This window comes from Ascochyta rabiei, chromosome 19 (genome assembly GCF_004011695.2).
Source record: "Ascochyta rabiei chromosome 19, complete sequence".
NCBI lineage: Eukaryota > Fungi > Ascomycota > Dothideomycetes > Pleosporales > Didymellaceae > Ascochyta > Ascochyta rabiei.
Genome location: NC_082423.1, coordinates 1,264,214 through 1,291,810, shown reverse-complemented (window position 1 = coordinate 1,291,810; position 27,597 = coordinate 1,264,214). Strand labels below are relative to the sequence as shown.

Below are 27,597 nucleotides of genomic sequence, written 5' to 3'. Positions count from 1 at the left end.
AGACAATACGTCTAGTTACTACAGATATTACTAAGATATAGACTAAACTTTAGCATATTAATATACATAACTACTAGTTATAATAAGAAGTAAACTGTAAAATTATTAAAGTAGAATATATCCTATTTAATAACATAATTGCAGATAGATTTATAAAGTTGTTACTAATTAGCAAATAGGCTAGGTCTCTTTATTAGTTAGGGCTTGTTAAGGGCTAGAGGGGTATATTAAGGGATATCCTGCTTAAGAAGATGTAAGAGCAACTAGAGGACCTTACATTAAAGAGTTTATTAACTAGTTTGCGCAGCTTATAATAGGATTCTAAGCTAAGGGGGTGTGTTAAATAAAAGGTATTAGAGAAATAGGTTAGGTAATATACCTGCTAAGAAACCGTGCAGGGGCCCCTACTAGAACCTAGATGAGACAAGAATCACCCTTACATAGAACAACAACAGAACATTAGTACATCATTATCAACTCATTACTATTACCATCCAATCTGACAGCAACCTACTATTATAAAGAACTCCCTAAGCGTACGCTAACTAGTTCTTACACAAGAACAAGAACCACCCTTTTTTACTCCCCTTTAAATGCATAACACTTTTAATAAGGCCTTTATAGATAAAGGAGTAAGACTCCCTAAAATTACTTCTACTAGCCTAAGCAGAAGGAAATATATTTTTCTTACTACTACACCCTCCTTTACAGCAAAATACCTACTTAAAAACTAAGTAATCTGGCAATTAGTTACTACCTATAAGAAAGCCCTTCTAAAAAAACTATGGCACAAAGTAATACTATACAACATCCCTACATCCCTAGAAATAAACTAGGACCTAAAGGTGCTTAAGCTAGAAATAACTACCTTTAAAAAGGACCTAACTATAGTAGGAAACCTATTCTAGCTAACAAGCTACAAAAGGAGATAAAAGCAATAACTAGGATCTGTCTGTGAAGCGTTTGCAATAGAAAATAAAGCTTAACAAGCTACACAGAATAGACTATACCTAATAGAAGCTAGCATAAGAGCAGAAAGGTTTATTACTACACCTTCTACTACACAATGCTAAGAATGTTAGCAATTTAGACATATAGAGAACAGGTGCCTAAATAGCAATATATGCAAAATATATGCAGATAAACACCCTACAACACTACACAAGTGTAATACGTGTAGTACTATAGGTAAAGCCTGCGTATATACTATACCTAAGTACATAAACTATAAAGAAGTTGTTAAATAAAAGGTATTGGAGAAATAAGTTAGGCGATATACCTGCTAAGAAACCGTGCAGGGGCCCCTACTAAAACCTAGATAAGACAAAAATCACCCTTACATAGAGCAAGAACAGAACATTTATGTTGAAGTCGTACTTTAGTTAAAGACCGTAAGTACTAATTCTATTGGTTCTTAGGGATAAGTACTTGTAGATTAGTTAGGGTTATTAACTAAGTTAAGCTTGTAAAGATAGGGTGCAATAAATAGTACAGAGTAGACTGTCTAGTTTAAGAGCAGGTTAAGATTTTAAAGACAAACTTAATTAATAAGGTTAAACACAAACTATAAGGGTTGTGTTCCTACTAACTATATACTAAGGAGATATAGTGCTTATTAACAAGTAACTAGAGTTAGTCTAATAAAATATATAAGGGTGCTTATAGACAAGCATATTATACTATACTTATCAATAAGTAGTTATATATGTTGTGCTTGTTAATAAGCAGTTACGTGTGTTATGCTTGTTAACAAGCAGTCACGTGACAACCCTTTTCTGTTCTGTCCTTCTCCACTGTTCGTTCCTTCAGGGCGGAGTCAGGGGTCTTGGTTGGCTGGTACTTATGTTTGTGCTGTGCCCTGGCACAGGATCGTAACAATTTAATACATTATCATCAACTCATTACCATTACCATTCAATCTGACAAGTAGCTTAACAACTCTCGTCTTATATAGTCTTAGACTCACACAGGATGTTAAACTTATCAATCAATCAATCAATCAAGACTAATTACTAGTGTATTAGCAATAACCTCTAACACCTTTATATAGTCTGGGCTGACTAGCCCTATAGTAGCTCGCCAAGACTGGCAGAGGTACCTCCGGGCCCAGCGCCTGACAGACTGGCTACCAACGGTTGAATTAGTACTTGGGAAAAAAGGCTACATTTCTACCCTTAAGTTCAAGGGAGGCTGCCCCCATTGCTGTTTGGTATAGATTGTGCGCTCATGGGCACATGACAAAATAGTGGATATGATATGAGACAGAACTTATATGTAAATCGACATACTTCCTACCATAATCTTTGAAATTTGTGTTCCTATAAAATCTAATTAATCTTTACTAGATGCGTATGCGGCTAGTCTCTATCTTGTTCGTACGCTGTACATTAGAGTTGCACATAATAGCAGCGATGGCATTCTCTCTGTGCTTGTTAGCATTGGAAACTAAAGACTCCCTGTACGAACAGCTCGAGGGTCTATAACTAGAATTGTCTATGCCCCTCAGCTGACTCGACATCGACTGCGTAGGTGCGCTCAGCGTAGATACCCTTGTGGTTTATTGGAGTATCACTCTTGTCTGACGCTCCGTCTTGCAGACGCTCCCATGTATCTTCTGCGCGTCCATGATGTACAGCTGATAAGCTGAATCCGATATCGGTAGGATTGCGGAAACTATCGCAGATTTTGGGTCGGCGGGAACTGGCACCTGGAGTCATGAGTTTACTACCAGCCGATATGTGGCGCCTACTACTGGGGTCGGAGCTGCCATTGCTCTCCTTTCGGAAGACATGACGCAGCGAAGGAATTGATGATGCAAAACACCCAATGCCGGTTTCGACGTTGGAGCAAAGAATGATGTAGGAGACCCAGACTGAGAAAGGTCAGTTGCGATGGTTTTTCCACAGGCTGAAACTCTCTTACAAGGAAGATTGGTTTGACTCTCAAACTTGTTGACGTAGGGAATTCGAACCATAGTAATGATTGAGGCTCTTTTATGTATCAGTACCGGTGAATTTGATTTTAAACCATGGGACCAGACTTACATAGAAGCGAACGACAGAAGCCCAAATGCCTGGATCTTTGCATGTCTTTTCATTTGCGTGTTCCACAGAATAACAGCAGGAACGATGACAAGAGCCATGTCAGTCAGGATGGTGGAGACCGTAGCGGTGTGCGCTATGATGATAAAAACATCGACGGGCGCACAGCTGCCCTGACCACTAGTAATCAATGCGGGTGTCCCTGTTCGGGCAGTGTTAGTATTTTCCTTGATTTTAGCATGTGCTTTTAGTTCAACTAACACAAAGAACGAACTGGCTGGCAGTAGAGTAAGGTGCCAAGGAAGGTGACAAGAAACGAGGCCCATGTCACTGCCAGTAGAACCCAGACTGTCAATTTGTATGATTTTTTAATCGAACCAATCCGTCGGATAGTGATGCACACAGACGACTTGATTGTCGCCAGCGCGACAACGTACAGCAAGATCCAGATGGCGTAGTACTGGACAGCTTCAGCCTGCTGCCATGCGTTGAGATCTTCGTTCAGCCTGCCGAGGCCAACAAGGCATCCGTATACTGCCAACCCTACAACTGGTATATAAACGATCTGTCGCACTGCGTCAGCATTGTTTTCCTCCAAAGCTCCTGACGGTGAACGTACCCTTCCGATCGTCATGAATGCATCATCGAGACCATAAGTGCCTTTCTTGAGGCGGATGTAGGTCCTCAAGGACACAGTGACTAGGGACAGACTGAGAAAGATGACTGAGATCACAATGATAGCAAGTGGTAGTCCATTAGGTGTAATCAATCTTGCTGAGGGATCGATATCAACTGAGGGCGCAGACATCGTGAATTTAGGACAACCTCCAACAACAAATACCCAACAGGATGATGGAAAGATACTTGAGAAGACGATCTCTTCCTTGTATTTGTTCTGCGGGAGGTCATGACAGCACTAAAAATGGTTTGGCCGATGTCAGCCTTGGACGTGAGTTCTAGCGGGAAATGCTGAGTCGTTCGACTAGAACCACCATAGAACCAGCTCGACGGTGGGAAGAGAGTCAGGACCATATGCAGGGAAACTGACATCTGCCGTGTGTAGCGAGTAAGCCATGGTTAAGGATTCGACACCATCGATTGTCGGCGGAGGTCTAGGTGCAAACTAATCGATTTTGATCCGCTAAGATCCATGCAAAATTCCCCTGCTGAACCTTAAGTCATACTTTGCTGTTTGTCTTCCTAAACAGGCGACGCAAGTCCCCTGTACGGTGGGTCCGAAGATCTTCAGATGTGGAGCTGCCGGCGGGAAGTGCCTCATCTACCGCTAGCACGGTACCTATAATAACAACCCGCCGGAGATCCAGATCGGCGAATGCGAAGAACGCGACAGCTGTCCCGAATTCCGACACAAGTGCTTTTTTTACAAAGCTTGCCCCCTCTCAGTGCAGACGACGTAAGAGCGATGGTTCCTGCTCACCAGTGCGGGTAGATAGTGTGTCAATACCGCTGCAACAGTGAATGCAAGAGAGAGAAGGCTTCATCACTCAATTATTGCGAGGCCGATGAAGCGTTCAAGCTTCTTTCCAGAGATCCCAGTATCCGCCCTTGTTCTTGCACAATTCTGCGTGTCGCCCTTTTTCGACGATACTTCACTCATGCAAAACGAGAATCCGATCTGCATGCACGACAGTGCTCAAACGATGCGCAATAACAAGAACAATTTTTCCTTCTGCCAGCTTTCCCAAAGCGCTCTTGATCTTTTTCTTCGTCATTGTGCCAACAACACTTGTTGCCTCGTCCAGTAGCACGATTGGCGTGTTCTCCAGTAATGCCCTGGCAATAGCTAGCCTTTGTGCTTCGCCGCCCGACAACTTTAGGCCACGTTCGCCAACCTGCTTGTCATAGCCGTTGGGATAGCTCATGATGATGTCGTGAATAGCTGCCGCACAACAAATGGAAGGTACTTCGTCGTCAGTTGCTGCACTGCGCGCGTAGCGGACATTTTCTATAATCAATGTATTAAAAACATGGAACTCTGCGGTATCACACTAACACAGTCTCGCAGAGAGCAGAGTGCGACAGTGCGAACATCAAGGCCACTAATACTAACACTGCCAGAGGCGATGCCGTGCAATCGCAACAACAATTTCAGATATAAAGACTTGCCAGCACCATTTTAACCAACAAGCGCGATAGGTTGGTGGGACAAAGCAATAAATAAGATATCGGGAAGTGTGTAGCGGCCTTCATCATACATCAAAGATACACTGTCGAATTAAACATCTCCCTCCCACGCTGGTAGTCGCACAGCATCAGGCGCCTTTGTGATTTAAGGCTTAGTCTTCAGGAGTAGAGGGAGCTTTTCTGCGTCGACGAAGTCGCTCACTAAACATCAAAGGTGGTTTGTCAAAAACTTAAGTGGGTACCTAATAGCCTCCCAGTATGTCATAAAGAAGACGAAGTCACCCAGAGATGCACTTCCAGCACTAATGCGTTGGGGAGCTAGATACGTAACGACGAAAAAAGTAACAGGTACTAGAAATTCCACCAGAGCCTCAATCAGCACTTGCTTTCTCTCAAATCGCATTTTTGCCTTCATGTGTTCAGCAACTGCGGTCAAACAATCCCAGCTTCGTGTTGGAGTTAATTGAAGCAGGTAACAGTATGCCAAACTCGCACTGCTTAATGCGTCTTTCATGTTTCCAGTCGCTCCCTTTTTGTGGGTTTCCTTTTGGTCATCCGTTTTGAGTCTTGATGATCACGCTTCCGCGACTATGTGGGCAATGGATGCTTCAAGCAGAACCGTCGCCACAGCAGTATCAAGCTTAGAAGATAAAACATGCGACAATAGTACATACCAAAATTGGGGCGATGTTGATGACCGCTTACTCAAAGTCGTCGCCCAGTATCCTGCCTTGCTCAATAGCCTCCATGACTTCGGCTGAGTCTTGCGTGGAATGGAAATCGACGGATTGCGCCATAACATGATTGAAAGCAGCATTGGTCGATCTCTTGTACAAGAATCGTTTAATGGGTATCTTCGACAGTTGTTGCACAAGGCCGATGCTGGATGGGGCGTAAACAATGTCCAGGGCTAGAAGCATGAGAAGCTCTAGTGTGGGCGCAGCTCCTGATGTGACTTTATCGACGATGATACCGAGCACGTATGGTATAACAGCTTACAAAACGCACTCCACAATCATTGTCGTGATGCAAACAACCAAGCAGACTTGTACTCTCCCGTCTATTCGGGGGAAAACATAGGGCAAGAAGATGGTGAAGTCCTTCACATAAACTAGCCATCTCCCAGTCTCACGAAGCCTCTCAGCACGTGCTTTTTTTTAACTTCTTTGTCGCCGTCTTCGTCATATCCGTCATTGCTGGTGTCTTTGTCTGGTTCCAGATCTGGACAAATAGTCTCGACAGTAGCAGGGAGAGCTGCCTCGAGTAGAGCATCGGTATCTAGTGTACCTGTGCCAGGTGATCTCCCGGTTTGAAGTGGAATGTTCTTCTTCCATGTTCGATCAGAAACTTTTGTAAAGCACGAGAACTAGGCGGGAACTTGATTGCGACCATTGATGAGCTTGCTAACTTATAGTAACCGCCTCTTTCACTCCATCATTTCGAGATCTGGTGCAGGTAATTCAGCACCTTGGCTTATTATGAGTATCGAGCCCTTGTGCACCGCCACTACAACGCCCTTGACCGACTTGAACGGGTTACTGCATCCCTCGAATGGCGTGCAATTGGGCCACGATAACCTGTCTTGGTCCGGCCTTTGCATGGTCTTGCAAACGGAATCGGTTCCTCCGTGCAAAGATTTTTCTAACGACCGCTAGACAGTCTTTTAGACGACGGCGTGCGGCGTCTGGGTCTTGTGGTTGCGGGGAGATAATTTTAATTGACCTTCACCATATCCCTCTTAGACAGCTCTTCCATGCTTTTTGCGACTTCGGTAGGGTGATCCATCCCCGCAGCAGAAAGCGGCACATTCTTCCGCAGCACGACCATCTCAAAACTCGTCTGACACCCCCAAGTGGGTGGCCCATAAGTGCCCCGCCGAACCAATTCATACCCTCTCTTTTTCCAATACGCGCCGTTGATGCACTCTGCTGCCAAGATCCAGAGCGTCAACTGGTCTCTCTTGCCCAGTTGTCTTCCGTTCGTCGAGACGCCATACTCTTGGGTTCGAGATACCAGGTATTGCTCCAGAAACTTGTACATTTTCACGGCAAGACCTCGATGCAGGTATTTGGAGCTGCCGTCAACAGCAACTGCTTTGAACTCCCAACCATGCTCGACTCCAGCGCCCTCCTTTTGCCAGCCACCTTCCCAAGGCACTGCAGCTGCGACAGCAACCGCTTTTTTTTCCGCTGCATCGTTGTCAAAGATGACAACTGCAAGGCCCTCTTGTCCAAGCATCTCGAAGTAGAGGTCATTCGTTGGAAATCGCCTCCCGCGGGCCTGTCGCCATTTCACTGGATCTGGGAGCTTCGATCGATAGAAAGCCTCATTAACGAGGTCAGTTATCTGGGTGACCAATTTTGGGTCATCTTTTAGGTCTGAACGTGCGTATAAAGTCGGCGCAGATAATGTTGGTGATGTCATTCTGGGTCGAGTATCGACTCGGAGATGTCTTAGATACCGTTGTTTTATGTGCAAAGATCAGGCAACATCATGTAATCTGGCAGCACCTTCTCACGAAGTTATCGTCGTCGATCGCGTCATTGACTCACATCCTCCGTTGCCCTCCAAGTACTAGATTGCGACGCTAACACTCGCACCTGCCTGTTTAGAAGTAGCCCCTTTTCCTGCTTTCATAAGGTATCACCGCCTGTGGCGCCCCTTTATCAACTCCACGAGACTTGTTGACCACCCAAATTACCCTCGCATGAACGCCTGTCACAATTTGGAAAGTTGTTCCGCATCTTGTATACAGCCATAAACGATAATAATCAGGGTGAGGGTTGGTCGAAAACATGCCCAAGACTTTTTCAAGCGCAGGTGTCAAAGTCTCGTATCCACTTCAGCAAAGAGTGATATTGCAGTCGAGGATGAATCCAATCATCTGCCACGAATGAGTTTGCTTGAATTCAGGTACTGTGAGAGGTGCTCTCTCTCGGCTCCAAGCCTTGCATCCAAAGGCATTGAGTGGATACGCACCACCACTCTATGTTCACACGCAAACTTGGAAACAAAGCAAATCCGACAAAATCATTCCAAAAAGAAGCCTAGTTCTGCCTCCTGCTGAGGACTGTCATCCAATTTGACGTCCCACAAAAAGATGTAATCGTTTTCAACGAAGATCTTTCGAAGGTCAACATGCCCCACGTACCCGCTCAAGGCATGTGGATTGAGGAACAGTTGATTTTGTCCAATCTCAGCCTGATGCGGAGATGAAGAGTTTGTCTTGACTCGGTTGCGTCGTGTGATTCCGCACGAGACCCTGCCTTCCTTTGTAGGTTGGAAAACGAACTGCGCGCGAGGGTAATCGTTCGTGCCAATGTGGGATATCAGGAGACTGGAGACTCTGCCTGACGTTACATCTCGGAGCCAATTTGGGTGTTGGTGGGTGAGCAGCTTTTGGATCGTGTTCACATCGGCTGTCATCATGGCATATATGTCTGCATCCATGTTTGTTGCTTCCGGTGACCCTGGATCGTACCTGAATTTGCATTCAAATGATTTGTCGACAAGACCCACCATCAGGATCGGCAAGAGATCAATTTGGACATCTACTTTTTCTGGAGTTCTCTTGTAGTAGGTATTGGTAAACACGGTCATGCCCGTGGGTGCGAAGTCGATGTTCGAGATCCTTCCGCCCCTGGTGGGAAAGAACGTTCTGAAATATGCGGGGACGTCTTTCCAGTCGATCGTGACGTATGATCGAAAGCAGATGGGCCGATATTCGTGGCGAAGCTGGCGGCACGTCTGAGCGAGTTGCAGGCATGGGACAACGCAGCATCTTTCTCCTGATGCATGCGAAGACGCAAAGGCATAGATAAGATTTCGCGCCTCTGTGCTCTTGTCAGTAATACAACCTACCTAGACAGGTTTGAGGATCTAAGGCTATCGTACCAGGAGGCAAATTCAAAAGGCTCCGGCAGGGCGAACGATCTGCCATCTTATGCCCTGCTGTCTTGTGGGGTTGGCGTTTTCGATGGCCCCGGACATGAATTCGGGTGTGAAGATGGATTCGCTCGATGCTGTCGACAAACCGAAGTACCCCCCAAGGCATAACTACGAGCTTGTCGTGCCACGAATGCCCCCGATGGCTTCAAACGCAAATGGAAGCCTCTGATCAATGAGTGCGAAGATGTGTGTGTAAAGGGACTCAAGACCCACGCAATCTAGTAGAGTTAGAAATCTGGATTTTCGAGACCCTCAGCATAGCTGGCCACCTCCTCCGCACTGAACACGTTGGAATTGCTGGCACTGCACCCTTACCCCTCTTCTTCAACCAGTATCCTTGATCAACAGCGGGGCCCATCAACGGCTGATGTGGTGATCTTGTCGTTTTGGCAAGGGCCCACTCACGGTCTCGGCAGCGTGTTGTGCTCAGTACAGTGAGCATCTATCTGGCCTTCAAGTACACTTAGCAAACTAGGTCAGTCAAAGCGATCCTCCCAGTAGAACTTGAAATCCCAACAAACGAAATCTCAGAGCACTCTATGGGAGACTCTGTCTCAGATCTTCGCTACTCATATATGGTTAGCGATCATTGCAATCGTTGGTACCGCTCTCAGCTGACCCAGCCCACAAGCCAAGATCTCACAAGAGTTTTGACCAGCCCAAAACCTGGATCTGCGCATTCGATTTCTGCTCCCCATATGTGCAGTTCAACAGCCTATTTAAGCTTGTGTACGTGTTTGTCGACGCCTGTCGATGTTTGTAATAGTAAGTGATGACACGCAACAAATCCACTCTCGTCAGCGTGCACACTAGACTGTTTTTACGTGCAAGCGAGAGACTAGCTACATTCCCTCTTATCTAGAGCGTGAATTGAAAACCGGTTGCAAAGCGCGCAGATGAGGCTCTGCGCGTTGATACTGTTGAGGGTGAAGGTCCACTCACATATGTAACAACCAAGGCATTGGCATCTTGGCGATCATGATTTTGCTTGTAGCTTGAACAGATTCCGAGGTCTTTGGTGAGCGACTATCGTTGTCCGGCTTCATGCTCCCATTTTGTACGTCAACACATATGGGGTAACATCCAGCCCTGCAGCGCAATCAAAAACCATCAGACCCTGATGAGAAGACTGGGTTTTCCGTTTGGCCCTTGGTTAGAGCCTGATATTATCGCTGAGCCCCACGTTGTGTTTTCTGCTGCTGGCGCGTGTCTCCCTCAGCTACTAACTCTTTTGCACGTTTCCTTGTGACTGCGTAGCTTCTTCGCGATTTCCTAACTTTCTGACACCAGATCTAGTATTCAGCGCATCCACACTGTTGCATCCTGCGCTGCACCACCTATGCGGTGTTGTTAGTTGTAAGGATCAAGCCTGTTCGACACTTGTCAACTCTCACCACGCAATCAGGCTTCCAACCTTCTCTCACCTGCAAATACGACAACAGTGACCTCTGCCAAACTCCACTCCGCAAAGCCACCTAAGCATGTCCGGTCCTCTTTACTGGCCATGAGGTCTTGAGTCTCCACTTTGGACAACGATTTCCAAGGTGACTGACAGTTTGCGCCCCACATTGTCGCGACAGATGAGCTTTTTGCGGTGGCCACAGTGGTGCAGATGGCTCACTCTCACCCTCCCTTTGGTCGGTGCCGTGGAGTTCATATATCTTTGAGCGCCCGTCGCTGCTATTGCTCTGCCACCTCGCACCGTCGATTTTTTTTTTGGACGCCCGCGCACAGTATCACAAGCTTCAAGGACGACTAGGATTGACATCATGGAGTGGGTTCTGATCAATGTTTGCTTATCCTTGAGATGGGTTATACTGACACAAGCAGCCTCAAACGCGCAACAACTCCACCACCCTCAGCTGAGGCAGAGAGGCAGCTTCTCTCCGCGCCTCCGTCGACACCCGGGGCTCCACATGATGTTCTTCCACGTACCATGATCCCGCCCTCGCCAGGCTTTCCAGTATCGCAGACTCTTGTCGCTACTCCGAAACCGTCTGCTCGTCTCCGAGCTCCACCTGCCAACCGCACGCACAGCCAGAGATCAGGTGTCAAGAAGGTCGCGCCTAAGAAGGCAAAGACCAAGACCGCTGTTGTCAAGATCCAGAACGCTGTGGCAGATGACAGGAAGGCCACAGGTTTTATGGATCTGCCCGGAGGTACATTGTCTCCTTGCACGTCCATGTCTTTGTACTGACAAAATGCAGAGATTCGCAACTTGATCTACGGCTGCATGTCTCAAAGCTCGCGACAAGCCCTCCTCGTCCATCGACCCCGCATTGCCTCTCTTCGCTCCTCCACACGCCTCGACCGCCAGCGCACGTTGCCGTCTGACATCACGGACAAGAAGAACGACGATGCTGTGCCTGCTGCCAGCCGCCGTGGTCACGTTCGCGCCAGCAAGAGCAAGGCTCAGCCTGCCCTACTGGTGCGCGAGAACAATCGACCGTTCTTCGGCTTAACCCAAGTGAGCCGTCTCCTTCGTCAGGAGTTCCGTCCGCTGTACATGCTGAGGCAGGAGATCGGCATGGACCTGGTGGAGGTGGTCAAGTACCTCCAGACCTTCTATTCGGAAGCGCCTGCCTTGCTGGAGTGTCTCCCCACGTCCAAGGACCGCAAGATCGACATGCCGTTCACAGGCAACCTCACGATTGCCGTGGGCGAGAAGATCAAGGACGTCGAGAAATCTGCGGAGGGAGTCGATGTGTGGCCGCTGCTCGACCTTTGGGCAAACTCGTACAAGATCGAGGCTGGGTTCGGCCGCTACATGCAAGTCGAATACAACGCGACCGGCGACGGAGAAGCCAAGGATCTGTGAGTATCTTCTAGGCCATGTTCTTTCTATTTCCAGACTGACATGCACAGCTACCGTCTCTTTGGTCGCCGCGTGCAGCCCGACCGCCGCTGCTCTACTATGAATACGACGTGGCGGACGATCCTGCGCGCTCGCTCTCTGGCCTCTGTCAAGATTCATCGCAGGCCTGCGTCACACTCCTTGACTTTCCCAAGCATGTCAACTCGACTCCTTGCTCTCACTGCTCCTGGCCCTCGACCTTGGATCCACATCTTCTTCCGTCGCGAGGCCGCCGAAGCTTGGATGACAGAGGAGGTACCTGTGATTCCGGATGGCTGGCTGAGGGCGCGTGGGTTCAGCAGCATGGAACACTTTGACGTCAAGGTTGGTGTTGCGCCCGCCTCTTCTCTGTAGATGCTTGGATGGCTTGTTGCACATCTCTGACGACACGGTAAAGATGGGAAGCTGCTTGGGTTGCGTTGGCTGGGTTGCGTTGGCTGGGTTGCGTTGACTGGGTTGCGTTGACTGGATTGCGTTGACTGGGTTGCGTTGACTGGGTTGCGTTGACTGGGTTGCGTTGGCCGGGTTGCATTGGCTGAGTTGCTGCTCGGAGTTCTGCAGAAGCGTTTGTACAGCGCAGGTATTGCATGGAAAGTGCTGGCTACGCGTTATTGATTAGGAGGAAAGAGCGTAGATCCCACGACATCAGGTTTCATAACTCATGGCTTCGTCTTGGCAGCGTACAGATATTTACTACACTCTCCAAGATTTAGGTTGTGATTGGTTTCGTGCGATAAGTACCGTAGTCGTCGGGTGTATCCCTGAAATGAACATCGCTCAACAAAACCAACTTGACTGGCTGCTGGATGTCAGAGGTTTGGAGTGTTCGTGGCCCCAATACAATAAATACAATACGAGGTGGAGACACGGGACCCGCTATTTCTGTCTTTGCTGGATCTGGCCTAGATGCGCGCGGAAGCACGTGCGCTGTGTGACATCATCCCCTTTTGTTGCATTCTCCAGATGGGCAGCTGACAGAGTGTGTGGTGACAAAGTGGGTGTGCGTCCCCAGTAGGCACCCCAATGCCCCGTTCTGCTTGCGCTTGTGTGGTTGCCTCTGCCATTGAGTCTGCGCGAGCCAGGCGCGGAGCCCCTGTGGCGTGCTTCCTAGCTGCAGCTCGCGTCTTGAGGTCATGCTGCGTCGTCCCCCCGCTCAGCGTCCCGCGTTCTAGTGCAGGCCAGCTAGCCAGCTAGCCATGCCCACAGCATGCAACGGCTGTATCGCGACACGTATAGAAGCTGCCACCGCACTTTGCCTTGCTTCACTCTGCGCATCCTTGGTCGCCCGAATCCGCAGCAAGGCCGTGTCCTGAGACTCGAGAGCATGAACAGCGCCCATCTCGGCGCAGCTCCACCAGCGTGAGGTCATTGACAAGGATCGCAACCAGCTGGACGTCCGCACCCTGCGTCTGCTATTTTCGGCGCAACGGTCTCTGCGCAGTACAATAGAAGACGACATGTCGCAGACAGACTCCCGCCGCGTGTCGTTTGCTTCCACGACTTTCCCGTCCACTTACTCGTTTGTTAGCGCCAACACCGTCGCCAGCCGCTCACGCACGCGCTCTGAGTCCATCATGTCCAGCAGGCCCAAGAGCATGCCCGACTTCTCTGCCCTCATGGACGCCTCGATGCCGCTGTTCGAGAGCAAGACGAACACGCCAAGGAGCACCTCGCCCGAGAGGAGATCGCCCGAGAGGAGATTGCCCGAGAGGAGATCGCCCGAGAGGAGATTGCCCGAGAGGAGATTGCCCGAGAGGAGATTGCCCGAGAGGAGATCGCCCGAGAGGAGATTGCCCGAGAGGAGATCGCCCGAGAGGAGATTGCCCGAGAGGAGGTCCCCCGAGACGAGGTCCCCCGAGACGAGGTCCCCCAAGACGAGGTCCCCCAAGACGAGGTCCCCCAAGACGAGGTCCCCCAAGACGAGGTCCCCCGAGAGGGCGGCAGGACACTCGCGCAAGAAGCCGAGCATGTCGCTGGCCCAGGGCCTGATCATCAACGGCGAGCTGCATCCGCCCAAGTCGCCCTACCGGCACCCCCTCGGCCGGGGAAGCCAGGACAGCGAGCTGAACGCGGCAGACAACGGCGAGGAGAGCCTCTTCTACGCCTATGCCCTCAAGGTAGGCCGGACAGCGCGCATCCACGGCACACCGGCTGACACCACACACAGAGCGACTATGCAAACTCGCCCCCGTACCTCCTCACCTTCGCCACCTCGGACGTCTGCGCCCAGTGGTGGTCGCTCGTGCAGCGCTCGTACCCCGAGTCCACTCGTCCCGGCGCCCAGCTCTTCGTCCTCAAGACGGACGACATGCAGGCCATCCAGGACGACCCCAGGTTCTTCGAGCTGCGCAGCAAGTGGTTCTTCACCTCCCAGGACAGGTCCAACTGCGCCACGCCCGTCATCCCCCTGCAGGGCACCACCGGCCACCTGGTCGCCCGCGCTCCTCTGCCCCAAGCACAGCCGGCCGCCGAGAAGCCTGCCAGCACGGCCGTCGACAGCCTGGCCGAGAAGCTGGAGCGACTCTCCTCGGTCGTCGAGAGCAGCGCCGAGCACATCCACGCCCTGTCCGTCGCCCAGTCCGCCGGCCTCCAGCGCATGCAGGAGATCAACGAGAGCAACAGCACGCAGATCAAGGCGCTCGCCGAATCGCAGGCCAAGCTCCAGGCCCTGATCGACCAGAACGCTTCGCACTACATTGCCCTCTCCAACACCTCCTTCGAGTCACACGAGCAGGTCAAACACGTCCTGCAGGCAACGACCGCCCAGATCCAGAGCTTGAGCGGCAGCCAGGCCCAGCTCGCACAGACCTGCAAAGCCATGGTGCGCACTATTGAAACCCTCAGCACCTCGGTCGACCACATGACCGTAGCCTCACCACCAGCGGCATCTGCCTCAGAGACCTCGAGTGTACAGTCCACTCCACCGCCGTCCTTCACCAGTGCCATGGCGAACAGGATCAGCCCAGCGCCCAGGAAGCTGAACAGGCGCATTCGCGGCGTGTGGTACGAGTACGACAACAATGCCGCGCCGACGGTGCATGGCGCGCCGAGGAAGCTCGCGCCTGCTCCTGTTCTCAGCACGCCTCCGAAGACGCCTACTACACCGAGGACGCCCAGGAAGCTCAACCAGAAATAGACAAGAACCAGACAGAAGAATCAGACATAGAGAGGAACCAGACAGAGAAGAACCAGACATGGAGAAGGAGTTCCTACTGGTCAGTCTCTCCATCGACAAAGTGTTGTAGGCAAGGGGCATGTGTGTTGTAGTCCGTACTCGATTCGTAGGCTTTGCTAAGTACCTCCGCAACACTGGCAACCATCAGCTGAAACAACGGCACTTGGCCCAAGCTCCGAATCAGCAACTGCAAGTTCAGCAGCAGCCTTGCCCATGGGTGGCTTGGTTCCAACTACCACCGGCGATGCATTCCGTCGCGTGTGATTCCACTCGATGACTACATGACGCCCGGCCCGCAAGTAGCTGGCTTTGGACATCACGAAAGGAGCGCCACACCAACGGACAGCGATATTGATTGCACGCGCCGACAGGAGAACATGACGCGGAAGAAGGCCATGATCCGGGCATCGCAAGGCGCTGACGGTGAGGAGGATAACACCATACAGACTTACAAGCCTGTACCTCTCTGCTACAGTAAGCGTGCTAAGTAACAAGGTATAAAGCATGTATATATACTTAACAGACTAAACTATATATACCTAGCTATCTATACTTTAAAGACAGAGGTTATATCTTCTATATAACATTACTAAGAGATATCTACACTTAAATATAACGCACATCTCTCTTAACCCTAGAATTACACTAACAGAAGAATATACTATAGAAGAAGGCTATAATCTAGGCATTACAAGGCGCTGACAGTGAGGAGGATAACACTATACAGACTTACAAGCCTGTACCTCTCTACTACAGTAAGCGTGCTAAGTAACAAGGTATAAAGAGCGCATGTATATATATACTTAACAGACTAACCTATATATACCTAGCTATCTATACTTTAAAGACAGGTTATATCTTCTATATAAGAACACCAAGAGATATCTACACTTGTGCACAACACACATCTTTCTTAACCCTAGCATTAGTACTGTGTCGTTGCTCTGTAGCGTCGAGTTGCAGAACCTCGCTCGCCTTGCTCTCGTCGGTCTCTTTCTGTTAGCTCTGTCTTCTTGGTATCAGCTATCTTGGTGCAATGTTTCTTGTTTTGAGATGGTGAGAGTGATTTGATACTTATGTTTTTACTTACTCTATCCTTATTTGTCTTTTTGGTAGCTTTGTAATCTTGGAATTCATACTCATGTAATTGTTTCTGTAGTAAAATAGTAGATGTAATCTGTACTTGGTTATACGTGACCTAAGTTATTACCTTTTTATTCATCTTTAAATATTTCCTACATCATTACTCTACAGCGTCGAGTTGCAGATCCTCGCTTACTCTGTCCTCGTCGGTCTCTTTCCAGTAGCTTGTGTGAACGTGTTGATTTGAGTTTTGCTTTTCTTTTCTTCTTGCTGGGGGCCTGCTTCGCCGTCTACGGCAGTACGTAACCGCCATCGATGAGGTAATCACTCCCCGTGACATAGCTCGACGCGTCGCTCGCGAGGAACAGAAACACGCCCTTGATCTCCCTCGTGTGGCCTTGTCGGCCCAGCGGAATCATCCTCAGCCCCTCTGTGATGACCTTGGGCCCCGCACCCATCTTGGTATCGAAGAATCCCGGGCTGACGATGTTGACGCGCGCGAAATCGCGCCACTCGCGCGCCAGCGACTTGCCCATGTGCGTGATGAAGGCCTTGGAGCCGTTGTAGATGGGCTGGTCGACGGGGACGTTGACAATGTGCGAGGAGATGGAGCCCGTGAGGATGAGGTTGCCGAAGCCTTGGGACTTGAAGATCTGGCCCGCGTATTTCGCGCAGTATACCGGCCCGTCGACGTTGACGGACATGAGGTTGCGGTAGGCGTCGAGCGACTGCTCGAGGAGGGGCTGTGAGTCACCAGTCCCTGCGTTGGCGACGAAGACATCGATTTTGCCGAACTCGGCGACGACTTTGTCGAGCGTCGACTTGATGGCTTCGGCGTCGGTTACGTTGACGCTGTAGGCTTTTGTCTTGACCGAGTGCTCTTTTGCGAGGCGCTCGGCGCGCTTCTCCGCTTCGGGGTTGCTGTTCGCGTTAGTTCTGTGGTCTGAATTTGAAGAGGATATAACCTACGAGTTGTACCACAGCGCAACATGTCCACCGGCCTCGGCCATGGCGTCAGCGACTGCTCCACCAATGCCCTCCGCTGCGCCCGTGACGACGATGACTTTGCCCTTCATGCTGAACTGTTCGAGGACGTTCGCTGGGCCCGAGGGCACCGGCTTAGGGAAGCCGGGCCGCGGCGTCTGGCATTCGTCGATGGACATAGACATGGTGAGTTGCGTGTTGTGTTGGCCTGCGACGGTGTTTACAGGTGAGGTTTGTCTTGAATTTAGACACGAGCGAGGAAAACGAAGAAGTAGAAAAAGGGTGCGCTAGATCGACATGCGGCTCTTAAGGCACGCGGCCAGCACCGCGGCTCGGCGACGTCACCGACATAAGGTCCATTGTCCGCTTGGTGTTGCGGAGCAGGCAAGGGCGACTGTCGTCCGATGGCGGGGCGTTTTGGAGGATGGGGTGGGGTAGCGTGGGGTTGGTGGGAGGCCGGCTTACCTGCCCTATTAGCTTTGACACCTGGCGACGGAGTGTTCTATCTCATTCTGCTAAAGAAAGAGTTCTTCATCTGCGAAGCAGCAACACCGAATAGCCGTGGCAGAGCAAGTGGGCAATACTGATTCAAGGCGTTGTCTTTCAGGCATGCCAGCGGAGCGTTCGATGCAGGTCCAAGGTATCATTCCGCGATTTGATCTCACCAGTTTCTTCACAGTTGAGCTTTGGGGCTGCTAGATTGCAGCTGATCAAGAAGGCCATTCAAGGCTTCACAGGCTGGCGCGTCTAAACGCTCCTTTCAGCAATTTTGATGGGTAGGTTTGCACGTGACTCGCAGACTTGCTGACTCAACGAGTCGTCGTCGAGGGCCTGCTTACACAGACGCTAGCGCAGTGACGTAATGCACGATTTCTATTTTGGCGTCGAAGCTTGACCGTTCGCCATAGCTGAGCAGCTGAGCACCAATTGCAGAGCGAGGACAGAGAGCCGAGCAGTGCCGAACAGTGCCGAACAGTGCCGAACAGCGCCTCAGCGGGACCTGCAAAGCTTACCCGCGGGACTCGGCATGACAATGACGGTGGAGCAGCGGGTAGGTAGGTGTGTAGCCGTGGGCGTGGGTGTGTGCACGCTGGGTCGCGAACAAGAAAAAAAGTTTTGCTACGCCGATACGAAGCGCGGCCGGCAGCTTGGAGGCTATAGAGACCGAGGGCCGCGCTGATCTGCAGAGAGAAGACGAAGGCAACGACGAGGACGAAGACGAAGACAAAGACGAAGACGACGAAGACTGCGCAGCGAAGACCATTGAAGCAGCAGAGACAGCGCAAAGTGCCGCATCCACGTCACGCCAAACAGCAGACTACGAGGCACCGGCGCGCGTTAGGCCGCACGCATCTTCCGGACAGCGACGTCAGCGCCGTAGCCTGGGTTGCTCTTTTGCTGAGCTGCGTGGTGACGAGGTATTTAAGGTGTTGCAGCATTTCGACTGGAGGTATTCAAGGTGTTGCAGCATTGGGATCGATTTCTCCTGCAGCATTCGACTGGAGGTATTCAAGGTATTGCAGCATTGGGATCGATTTCTGCTGCAGCATTCGACTGGAGGTATTCAAAGTATTGCAGCATTGGGATCGATATTTCCTGCAGCATTCGACTGGAGGTTTTCAAAGTATTGCAGCATTGGGATCGATATTTCCTGCAGCATTTGACTGGAGGTTTTCAAAGTATTGCAGCATTGGGATCGATATCTCCTGCAGCATTCGACTGGAGGTATTCAAGGTGTTGCAGCACATTGGGATCGATTTCTCCAGCAACAGCAGCACGGCGCAAGAGACGGACTGCCAGCACGATGCAGGACTCGGACCTGGAGATTCTGCGCAACGAGGCCAACGCATCGCCCGACCGCTTCACGCAATGGGACCCCAACCGCCAGTTTCGCCGCGAGTACTATGAGCGCCACGGCCGCGACCCCACGTACGACGAGATTGTGCGCAATGCAGAGGCGAACGGGCGGTCGGTGCTTGAGGAGCCTGCGCACCATGCCACGGCCACCTACACGGAGCCCCTCGCCTCGCCCATGAGCGCCAGAGTCGAGGAGGAGGAAGAGGCGCCTCTGTCACGCCAGACCACGTCGTCGTCGGCCTCGACCTCTAGCTCGACCAGCTCGCGCTCGACGGCCCGGGGCGCGCGCCTCGAGGAGATCCGCACCGCGCGCACCAACAACACCAACACCAACACGCAGACGCGCCCGCGCGGCTACACCGACTCGACGCAGCACTCCAGCGGCACCGTCCTGCAGCGCCACCCCACCGAGCGCCACCCCGTCGCAATCACCCGCATTGAGACGCACCGCAGCCAGCACGCCGGCACCGTCGGCGCCTCCCACGTCCCCTCGCGCCTCGAGCGCACCCTCACCCGCCGCCGCACCGAAAAGCCGCTGCCCACGCTCGGCGCCGGCAAGCCCTTCCCCCCGCTGCTGCCCGACCGCGAGGAGTATGTCGTCGAGTTCGACGGCCACGACGACCCCCTGCACCCCCAGAACTGGCCCATGAACAAGAAGCTCACCATGGCCGTCATGCTGGCCTTTGACGCCCTGAGCGCCAGCATGGGCTCCTCCATCTTCTCCAGCGCCACCATGCCCGTCGCTGCTCAGTTCGGCGTGGGCCGTGAGGTCGGCACCCTGGGTACCAGCCTCTTCGTCTTTGGCTATGCCTTTGGTCCGTTGATGTGGGCGCCCATCTCCGAACTCTACGGCCGTCGTCCGCCGCTCGTCATCGCTGCCTTTGGCTTCTCCATCTTCACCATCGCCGTCGCTGTCGCAAAGGACATCCAGACCATCATGATCTGTCGCTTCTTCGCCGGCCTGTGCGGCTCCTCGCCCCTCGCCATCGTCGCCGCCGTCTTCGCCGACATGTTCAACAATGAGCTGCGTGGTCTTGCCGTCGCTGTATTCTCCGCTACTGTATTTATGGGGCCGTTGATGGCGCCGTTTATTAGTGGATTCATCACAGAAAGCTACCTCGGCTGGCGGTGGACCATGTACATCAGTTCTTTCATGGGCTTCCTCACCTTTGGCCTCCTGCTGTTCTTCCTCGAGGAGACCTACCCCCCAGTCGTCCTGATCAACAAGGCCTCGGAGCTGCGCCGCAGAACCAAGAACTGGGGCATCCACGCCAAGCAGGAGGAGATTGAGGTCGACTTCAAAGAGCTGATTGTCAAGAACGTCAGCAGGCCTATGCGCATCTTGTTTACTGAGCCCATTGTGCTGCTCATCACCATCTACATGAGCTTCATTTACGGATTGTTATATTTGTGTAGGTGGCCTAAAATTCATACAGGATCACGTTCACTAACAAAAGCAGTCCTCACGGCTTACGCCCTCGTCTTCCAGGGTGTCTACGGCTGGTCGTCTGGCGTCTCGGGCCTCGCCTACTTCGGCATGATCACCGGCGAGCTCATTGCCTTTTTTGTTGTCGTCTTGACCAACCCGCGCTACGTTAAAAAGCTCAAGGCCAACAACAACATTCCCGTGCCTGAATGGCGCCTGCCTATCTCCATGGTCGGCGGCGTACTCTTCTCTGGCGGTCTGTTCTGGTATGTCAACCTCCTGATAGAATTGCAGATGAATTATCTACAGTCCCCCGAGATATGTACCCGCCAAGGCCACTGCTAACAGATTCAGGTTTGGCTGGACGGGCTATTCGGGCAACGTGCCTTGGATCGTGCCTGTCCTGTCCGGTCTTTTCACCGGCTTTGGCATCTTTACCATCTTCCTCTCGCTGCTCAACTACATTGTCGACGCGTACCTCATGTTCGCCGCCTCCGCCATCGCCGCAAACACCTTTATGCGCTCCATCTTCGGCGGCATCTTCCCGCTCTTCGCCACTCAGATGTTCCAGGGCATGGGCATCCAGTGGGCCAGCACGCTGATTGGATGCGTTGCTGCTGTGCTCGCTCCTATGCCCGTCTTCTTCTACCTCTATGGCAAGAAGATCAGGGCCAAGAGCAAGTTCGCACCTGCCCCGGATATCGCGCACGACAAGCAGAGAGACGAGGAGAGCGCAGGGAGCGAGGAGAGCAGCGTCGCTGGCAACACGACGTCGAGAGAGAGAGAGGCGGAGACGGAGAGGGATAAGGAGGAGTAGATCTCACACTATTGATCTGTGTTCTGAACCACCATGTCTCTGCATCGTGCCCTTCCGCCCTAGCCCTACAGCACTGACGTCCTCGCCCCAGCCCCGTCGTTCTCATCTCATTTCTTTTTACCGCCCCATCCGCGGCCCTAACCCCCCCACCAAGTCCCCCACAAGCCCCGTCCACACATCATCTACACCTGCAGCCAGCGCACGCGACACTCGAGGCAGCGACGAAAGCAAGCCACGCAAACGCAAACGGCCGTGTTTTGTTTTGTCCCGCTCTCGTCGTGGATAGAGGTTGCTCGCTCTCTGCTCGGTACTGGGTACTGAGTACCGTGGTTTGTACTTGTACTGTAAGTCAAGTCCACTTGACTGGACTTGACTCAACTCAACTCAACTCAACCTAACACAACTTAACCTAACAACTCAACCTAACGCAACTCAACCTAACAACTCAACCTAACACAAGCGGGAAACGCAACGCGACGCAGGCGAATCGACTCCAAACGAACGGATGAACGGAGATGACGCCATGGCAGGGCTCAAGCGAGCTGAGTAGAGCTGAGCCGAGCTACAAGCGAGGAGCGAGACGGAGTGGAGCGTGGTGGAGTGACGGGCATGATCATGTCTCGGTAGGACACCACCACGTTATTGCCGTCTCTGTCTCGGGGCGTTCAAGATGCGTGGCACGGTGTGACGCTGAGACATCTGAGACATGGACTACGCTCGATGCCGGTTCCCTGGGGTTTTAGCTTGAGCTTGAGCTTGAGCTTGAGCTTGGGCTTGGGCTTGGGCTTGGGCTGGGGGTGGGGTGGGGTGGTGGTGTTGGTGGACGGGGCGGTGAGAAGGTAGGTATACTAGCTGTCTTGTGCAGGCGGGCTTAGCATGAACGTGATGTGACGTTACGCAGCTAATGAAATGCAGAAAAAAAAAAAAAGAAAAAAAGGAAGATAAATCGCTACAGGGATTAGGAATGCGCATCGAGCAAGTCATCGCTGTCGGTCTCAATATGGCTATGCACTGCGCAATATCTGCGCGCATCTCCTACCCGCCGACCCACCCGCTTCACAGAGCTAGGTAGGTGCTTACCTTACAGAGCGCCTTCGCCCCGGGGACGCTAGAACGTCGGTAGCCGCGCGCTGGGACAGAGTGCGTGTGCGAGGTTGCGCAGATCGCCTGCTCGCGAGAACGAGAAGCTCGCGGGAACGGGTGCAGGAATCCTGGACGGCGACCTCGAGAACCGGCGGGTGGGTACCTGGCCTTGCGACACGTTGCGCGAGAGCTTTCCTCCCATGGCTGGGGACGAGGCGGTGAGCTGAGGCGAGGTGTGGTGAGGGGAGGGGAGTGGACCCTTGTGGCGCAGCGGTGCGTTAGGCATGGCCTCGCATGGCATGGCATGGCATGTCATGGCATGGCACGGTGTGGCGCGAAGTAAGCTCTGGGGTTACAGATCCCCCTCTTTCTTCGCCTGTCATGGCCTTCGATGGGCCTCGATTCAGTGCGTGCTCTACTGGCCAGGTGATGAGCAGACGTCCGCGGAGAGTGGTCTTGCTATGGACCTGCTGGATACGGAACGCTTCCCTCTTGGCTTGAGAATAGCGTGCTTTTCGTCATTAGCTAGGGTGCGAGGTTGCACAGGGCTGATATACTGGCCGGGACAAGTGGCACGTGAGTCGCTTGGTCTACTGCCGAAAGAGAGCGAATCGTAATGGTCGTAGTCAGTGCACGCTGTCTTGATGGTGGTAGAGTCTGCCATCCAACCATGTCAGATCCAGTCAGCAAGCTTCATGCTGAGGCGCAGACCAAAAGGGTTGCAAGGATCGTTACCGAAGGATCACGGCTTCGGCAAGTCGACGAAAAGGCGTCCACCACGCTTGAGCTTGTACGACCGAAGATTCATGCCGTTCGTGGCTTGCAAAGTGGAGTGGGCTCATGCGCCGAACTGCAGGGCATGGTTCATCACACCTCTGCGCGCGGCACGACGACTCGAGGTGATCACCTCGTCGACCTGCGCTTACGGTACCTACCGGTAGCCGGAAACACCAAAGTATCTAGCCAAGCGGGGCCGGCGCTCGACGTTGAACCTATTTCCAACGTCAGAACAGTACGCCAGCCTCAATCTGGAGTGGCTGTGCAGGAAACACTGTCAGTCATTCTCCGCTGAACGCTCTGCGCCTTGGGAAGGTGCCTGAGCTCAACGCAATACAAGACGGGCTGCACCGCAAGTCCCCGTTGCTGAGCCTCGACTTGGTTGTTACACGACAGCAATAGCCTGCCGAGTCTGCACGCGGGACGAGTGCATCGAGTCGCACGCACGCTCGTCAATAGCCTTTCACGACCTGCCCCGAGCATCGGCATTGGGAACGTCGATACTCATTACCCACTCGCAGGTTTCGTCGTCATGCGAGTTGGCTTCTGCTTCACCAGCTTTGTCATGCAGGTACAACGCACGCCTTCGCACCTGCTCAGCCGACACTGTGCCCTGCGTCGGCGAGCGGAGCACCATTGCGCTCATGTTGTTACGTCAAAGATCGCCAAAGTGGGAGCTGACACTCTGCTGGTCGGCCCGGCGATTCGAGTAGGCGGACCTGCAGGTCTCATCCCCCGGCGGAGCTGCATTCTGGAGCTCTGGGGGACGCTGTCTCGAGCGCCGTCCGCTGTGGGCGTGGTGGGTAGCTGTGCCAATGCGGCACAGTCATGGAAATTTTTACAATCTTTTGTCTCTAGTTTCATGGGAACAAGCAGATGCTATTGTTGCGCCGCACAATCCTTTCTAACACAATACATCTCCTTCACATCTAGCGCGGTCTAAGCATTTGAAACTGCGCACGTCTGTTGCGTGCGGATCCATGGCTGTGTGAACAAGGGGTGTCCATGAGGAAGTTGGTTGCCGAACATTGCGCTCGCTCGGCTGATCATGGCCATAGGTAGCCTGCATAAGCGTACATGCAGTGTATATACACCGGAGTCTCTCCGAGTTCAGTTGGATATTTCGAGATCCGCAGTCAAGGCTGATCGGCACTTGCCTCAGGCGAGCAACGCTATAAACCGGGTCCTGTCGCTGTTGCCGAAACCCTATCAGCATCTGCAACACCACCGCGACCTCAGCTTATCCATATATACACCTATCATTGTTGCAAGAGTGGATTGTGTTCTCCGCAGTCCTGGGCGCATTCACCTCTTCCGCTAGAGGTCGTTCACATGATGGCGCAAAGAACATCGACGACGGATACATCAAGACTTGGGCCGGAACACGCTGGAACCACCAGCATGCCCTCGGAACGCTCGTCTCGACACACATCACTCACTCTCGACTCGACTGTTGAAATTCTTAAATCAGCAAAACAAAAAGTCACTGAGATGCCTCCTACTCCCAACAGCTCCACAGACGACACTCCCCCGTCCACCTCCTCGCGCCCACCCCTCTCCATCCTCATAGCCTATACAGCCCTCTGCATCTCCATCTTCCTCGTCGCGCTCGATACAGTGCTGATACCGACCGCTCTGCCTACCATATCTGAATCCTTCCATATCCCCGACTCACTGTACGCATGGACGGGCTCCGCCTATCTCCTCGCCAACGCCTCCTCAATCCCCTTCTGGGGAACGCTGGCTGATGTGTTTGGTCGCAAGCCTGTCATCCTCGTTGCAAATTCCGTCTTCCTCGCTGGCAGTGTGCTGTGCGCCGTCAGTGTCGATGCTGTCATGCTCGTTGCTGGGCGGGCGGTGCAGGGGCTGGGAGGAGGTGGAGTTACCGTGTTGGTTTATGTTTGTGTCAGTGATCTGTTCACTATCCGGTGAGTGATCTGCTGGATTGTGCGTGGATGATTCTATGCTGATGTTGTCAGCGACCGGTCTTTCTACCTCGGGACTGTAGGCGCTGTCTGGGCTGTTGCGTCAGCTCTGGGCCCTGTTCTTGGTGGCGTCTTTGCGGAGGAAATCAATTGGAGATGGTGTTTTTATATCAACCGTAAGTCTACAATTAGGCCTACAATCCCACACACTGATATCGATCAGTACCCATCGTTTCTCTCTCTATCATCCTCCTCTATTTCACTCTACACCTCCACAACCCGCGGACACCGCTCCTGGCCGGTCTGTATTCGATTGACTGGCTGGGCATCTTCACCATCCTCGCCGCCACTATCCTGCTCCTGGTCGGTCTACAGACCGGCGGCACAGCATCCTACGACTCGCCCATGGTAATCACCTTCCTTGTGCTCGGCGCTGTGGCCTATCTTCTCTTCCCTCTCACGCAATGGTGGGAAAGCAAGCGCAACGGCTCGCCCATCATGCCTCTGCGCATCTTCCGCGACACAAGCAACCTCAGCGCGCTCGGCGTCTGCGCCTTCGACGCGCTTGTCTTCAACTCAATCGCCTACTTCGTGCCCCTCTACTTGCAGATCGTCGCTGGCCGAGGCCCCTCCACGACTGGCGTGCTGATGCTCGCGCTGGCTATCCCCCTCACCGTCGTGAGCCTCGCATCAGGCTACTTCATCGAGAAAACGGGCCGCTTCATGGACTGGCTGCAAGGCGGCCTACTCCTCATGACATGCGGTGTTGGCGCGCTAATCTCACTGAGCACCACCTTCGATATCGGCAAGGTCGTTGGCTTCCTCGTCCTCATAGGAGCAGGCTTTGGTCCAACTTTCCACACCCCGCTCATAGCCCTGCAGACTCGTATCCGCGACACCGACATGGCCGTCGGCACCGCGACTTTCGGCTTCGTGCGCATGCTCTCGGGCGCTGTTGGCGTCGTACTCGGCCAGATTATCTTCCAGGCCCTCATGGCAACGCAGTTGGACGCCATCATTGGCGCTGGCGTCTCTGGCGACTTTGCGCGGCAGCTCGCGCGCGGCGAGGCCGTCAGTCAGGCGAGTGATGTTGCTCTACTCCCCGGCGCGCAGAGGGTGGTCGTTCGAACTGGGTTTGCGGAGGCACTGAAGGGTACGTGGATTTGCTACACGGTTGTCGGCGCTCTAGGCTTGGCTGCGTCGTTCGGGATCAAGAGGGTCACGCTGCAGCGAGAGGCAAAGTCTGGCACAAAAACAGAGGCGGCAGTGGTGCGTGGCGGGAGTAGGGATGTCGAGGCGGCGACAGTGGGAGAAGATGTGCGAGAGAAGTGATGAGAAAATTGCTGTTCCAGTGTAAAATCAACGTAGGCAGCATGCAAATACATGTTGTCGGAGGTGTGCAGTTTCGTAACAACAGTATACCCAGACCATTCATTCTACCACGAGTGTTTTACCATCAAACCGAACAAAGCAACCCCGACACATCCCGCTACTCCCAGCTTCAAGACCTGGCGGTCGGAAGCAGCCAAGGTGCCGGGGTACCATCACACGATCTTCCGCTGCAGCCACGACGGCAGGGACGAGGTCCAAGATACTTCACCACGACTCCAAACTCTAGCAATCCCAGCGATCGTTGAAGTAACGTCGTATATTTCTACTCGCACGACATCCTGCCCTCCCACCCCTCTGTCGAAGACCGGGATATGTTCAAGAACACACGTCCACCTCCACCGCGCCTACCATCGACAACCTGAAAGCACAGTGCCTAATCCCGGGATATATCGCTGAAGGAAGCAAACTAGTTTATAGTAAGGATAGTCGGAGCACATGTGCATAGCTTGATAGACGTAGGTTTGTGCGTCGCGCAATCCCGTACCTGCAGAGGAGAGACGCAACCGTCTAGAAGCTAACAAGGTAAAAGGTATAACATACTCTTCCCGCGTGAAAAGGTGATTGCATGTTTTGTTTTTCTTTACTCGTGTTTTCGTGCTTTCCTCTATTTATGGATCGCAGAGTGACAATGTAGATCTGGATGTTCCTTCGTTGGAACACTTACCCTAGACAGTTCGGAGGGTCTCTCGCTGCGTTGAAGCAAAATCTCGCGCTTCTCACTCTATCCAGCGGCGAAAGACTCTGCTGGGTAGTACTTGGACATTGCTAACAATTGAGCGCAGCATTGGCTTATGGAAACCCCAGCCTTGGTAGCATGCGTTGACTTGGTGAAAGAATCCTAGCGGTCGATTGGGCTATCACAGACGGCCATACGGAGAGCTGTGTGAGGACGAAGAAAAGGTCCGAGGCATCTGCTGGATCCCTTTAGCTGGTCTTTGATGAAACAGAGATGCTTTTCGTCACTATATGTAGAAGCTTGCGTCGCTGGATATGCAGTGGATTGATTCTACGATGCGCAGGAAATTGATGCTCTCCTTCACTGAAGCACCCCCACATTAGACGTCTCTTTAAATTTCATTAGCTTGGAAGC

General features: G+C 52.4%; 8 protein-coding genes across 8 annotated transcripts, besides 20 other annotated features; 4 read left to right on the top strand and 4 right to left on the bottom strand.

The window, feature by feature from the left end:
* Positions 1–506: part of a mobile genetic element that runs on past the window's edge.
* Position 507: 1 nt separating this feature from the next.
* Positions 508–1,276: a mobile genetic element.
* Positions 1,229–1,360: a mobile genetic element.
* Positions 1,361–1,362: 2 nt separating this feature from the next.
* Positions 1,363–1,879: a mobile genetic element.
* Positions 1,874–1,925: a mobile genetic element.
* Positions 1,926–1,999: a mobile genetic element.
* Positions 1,983–2,003: a tandem repeat.
* Positions 2,001–2,119: a mobile genetic element.
* A 364-nt stretch (positions 2,120–2,483) lies between these two features.
* Positions 2,484–2,974, bottom strand: EKO05_0010508 (uncharacterized protein; the record flags this gene model as incomplete). Its single annotated transcript, XM_059637767.1, has 2 exons — positions 2,484–2,872; positions 2,923–2,974. The coding sequence occupies 2 exons, from the start codon at positions 2,972–2,974 to the stop codon at positions 2,484–2,486; spliced, it is 441 nt and encodes a 146-aa protein (XP_059493750.1).
* Positions 2,975–3,040: 66 nt separating this feature from the next.
* On the bottom strand, positions 3,041–3,849 carry EKO05_0010507 (uncharacterized protein; the record flags this gene model as incomplete). Its single annotated transcript, XM_038943122.2, has 3 exons — positions 3,041–3,243; positions 3,303–3,606; positions 3,661–3,849. 3 exons carry the CDS (start codon positions 3,847–3,849, stop codon positions 3,041–3,043), a joined length of 696 nt encoding a protein of 231 aa, XP_038794165.2.
* A 3,050-nt stretch (positions 3,850–6,899) lies between these two features.
* EKO05_0010506 (uncharacterized protein) lies at positions 6,900–7,610 on the bottom strand (the record flags this gene model as incomplete). The annotated part of the gene is made up of 1 exon (XM_038947057.1): positions 6,900–7,610. One exon carries the CDS (start codon positions 7,608–7,610, stop codon positions 6,900–6,902), a length of 711 nt encoding a protein of 236 aa, XP_038794168.1.
* A 3,460-nt stretch (positions 7,611–11,070) lies between these two features.
* EKO05_0010505 (uncharacterized protein) lies at positions 11,071–12,342 on the top strand (the record flags this gene model as incomplete). The annotated part of the gene is made up of 3 exons (XM_038943075.2): positions 11,071–11,293; positions 11,342–11,948; positions 12,000–12,342. 3 exons carry the CDS (start codon positions 11,071–11,073, stop codon positions 12,340–12,342), a joined length of 1,173 nt encoding a protein of 390 aa, XP_038794170.2.
* Positions 11,312–11,484: a mobile genetic element.
* A 1,103-nt stretch (positions 12,343–13,445) lies between the features above and the next one.
* EKO05_0010504 (uncharacterized protein) lies at positions 13,446–15,124 on the top strand (the record flags this gene model as incomplete). The annotated part of the gene is made up of 2 exons (XM_038943118.1): positions 13,446–14,105; positions 14,156–15,124. 2 exons carry the CDS (start codon positions 13,446–13,448, stop codon positions 15,122–15,124), a joined length of 1,629 nt encoding a protein of 542 aa, XP_038794171.1.
* A 1,412-nt stretch (positions 15,125–16,536) lies between these two features.
* On the bottom strand, positions 16,537–17,415 carry EKO05_0010503 (Sorbose reductase; the record flags this gene model as incomplete). Its single annotated transcript, XM_038943047.1, has 2 exons — positions 16,537–17,167; positions 17,216–17,415. The coding sequence occupies 2 exons, from the start codon at positions 17,413–17,415 to the stop codon at positions 16,537–16,539; spliced, it is 831 nt and encodes a 276-aa protein (XP_038794172.1).
* Positions 17,416–18,420: 1,005 nt separating this feature from the next.
* Positions 18,421–18,470: a tandem repeat.
* Positions 18,471–19,034: 564 nt separating this feature from the next.
* Positions 19,035–21,330, top strand: EKO05_0010502 (uncharacterized protein; the record flags this gene model as incomplete). Its single annotated transcript, XM_038943045.2, has 3 exons — positions 19,035–20,499; positions 20,548–20,779; positions 20,868–21,330. The coding sequence occupies 3 exons, from the start codon at positions 19,035–19,037 to the stop codon at positions 21,328–21,330; spliced, it is 2,160 nt and encodes a 719-aa protein (XP_038794173.2).
* Positions 19,314–19,346: a tandem repeat.
* Positions 21,288–21,324: a tandem repeat.
* Positions 21,331–21,676: 346 nt separating the features above from the next.
* Positions 21,677–21,789: a tandem repeat.
* Positions 21,790–21,866: 77 nt separating this feature from the next.
* Positions 21,867–21,894: a tandem repeat.
* A 177-nt stretch (positions 21,895–22,071) lies between these two features.
* Positions 22,072–22,119: a tandem repeat.
* Positions 22,120–22,124: 5 nt separating this feature from the next.
* Positions 22,125–22,153: a tandem repeat.
* Positions 22,154–22,164: a tandem repeat.
* An 81-nt stretch (positions 22,165–22,245) lies between these two features.
* Positions 22,246–22,266: a tandem repeat.
* Positions 22,267–22,619: 353 nt separating this feature from the next.
* Positions 22,620–22,670: a tandem repeat.
* Positions 22,671–22,694: 24 nt separating this feature from the next.
* Positions 22,695–22,738: a tandem repeat.
* A 1,853-nt stretch (positions 22,739–24,591) lies between these two features.
* Positions 24,592–26,447, top strand: EKO05_0010501 (uncharacterized protein; the record flags this gene model as incomplete). The annotated part of the gene is made up of 3 exons (XM_038943146.1): positions 24,592–25,118; positions 25,170–25,291; positions 25,339–26,447. 3 exons carry the CDS (start codon positions 24,592–24,594, stop codon positions 26,445–26,447), a joined length of 1,758 nt encoding a protein of 585 aa, XP_038794175.1.
* Between the last annotated feature and the right edge of the window lie 1,150 nt (positions 26,448–27,597).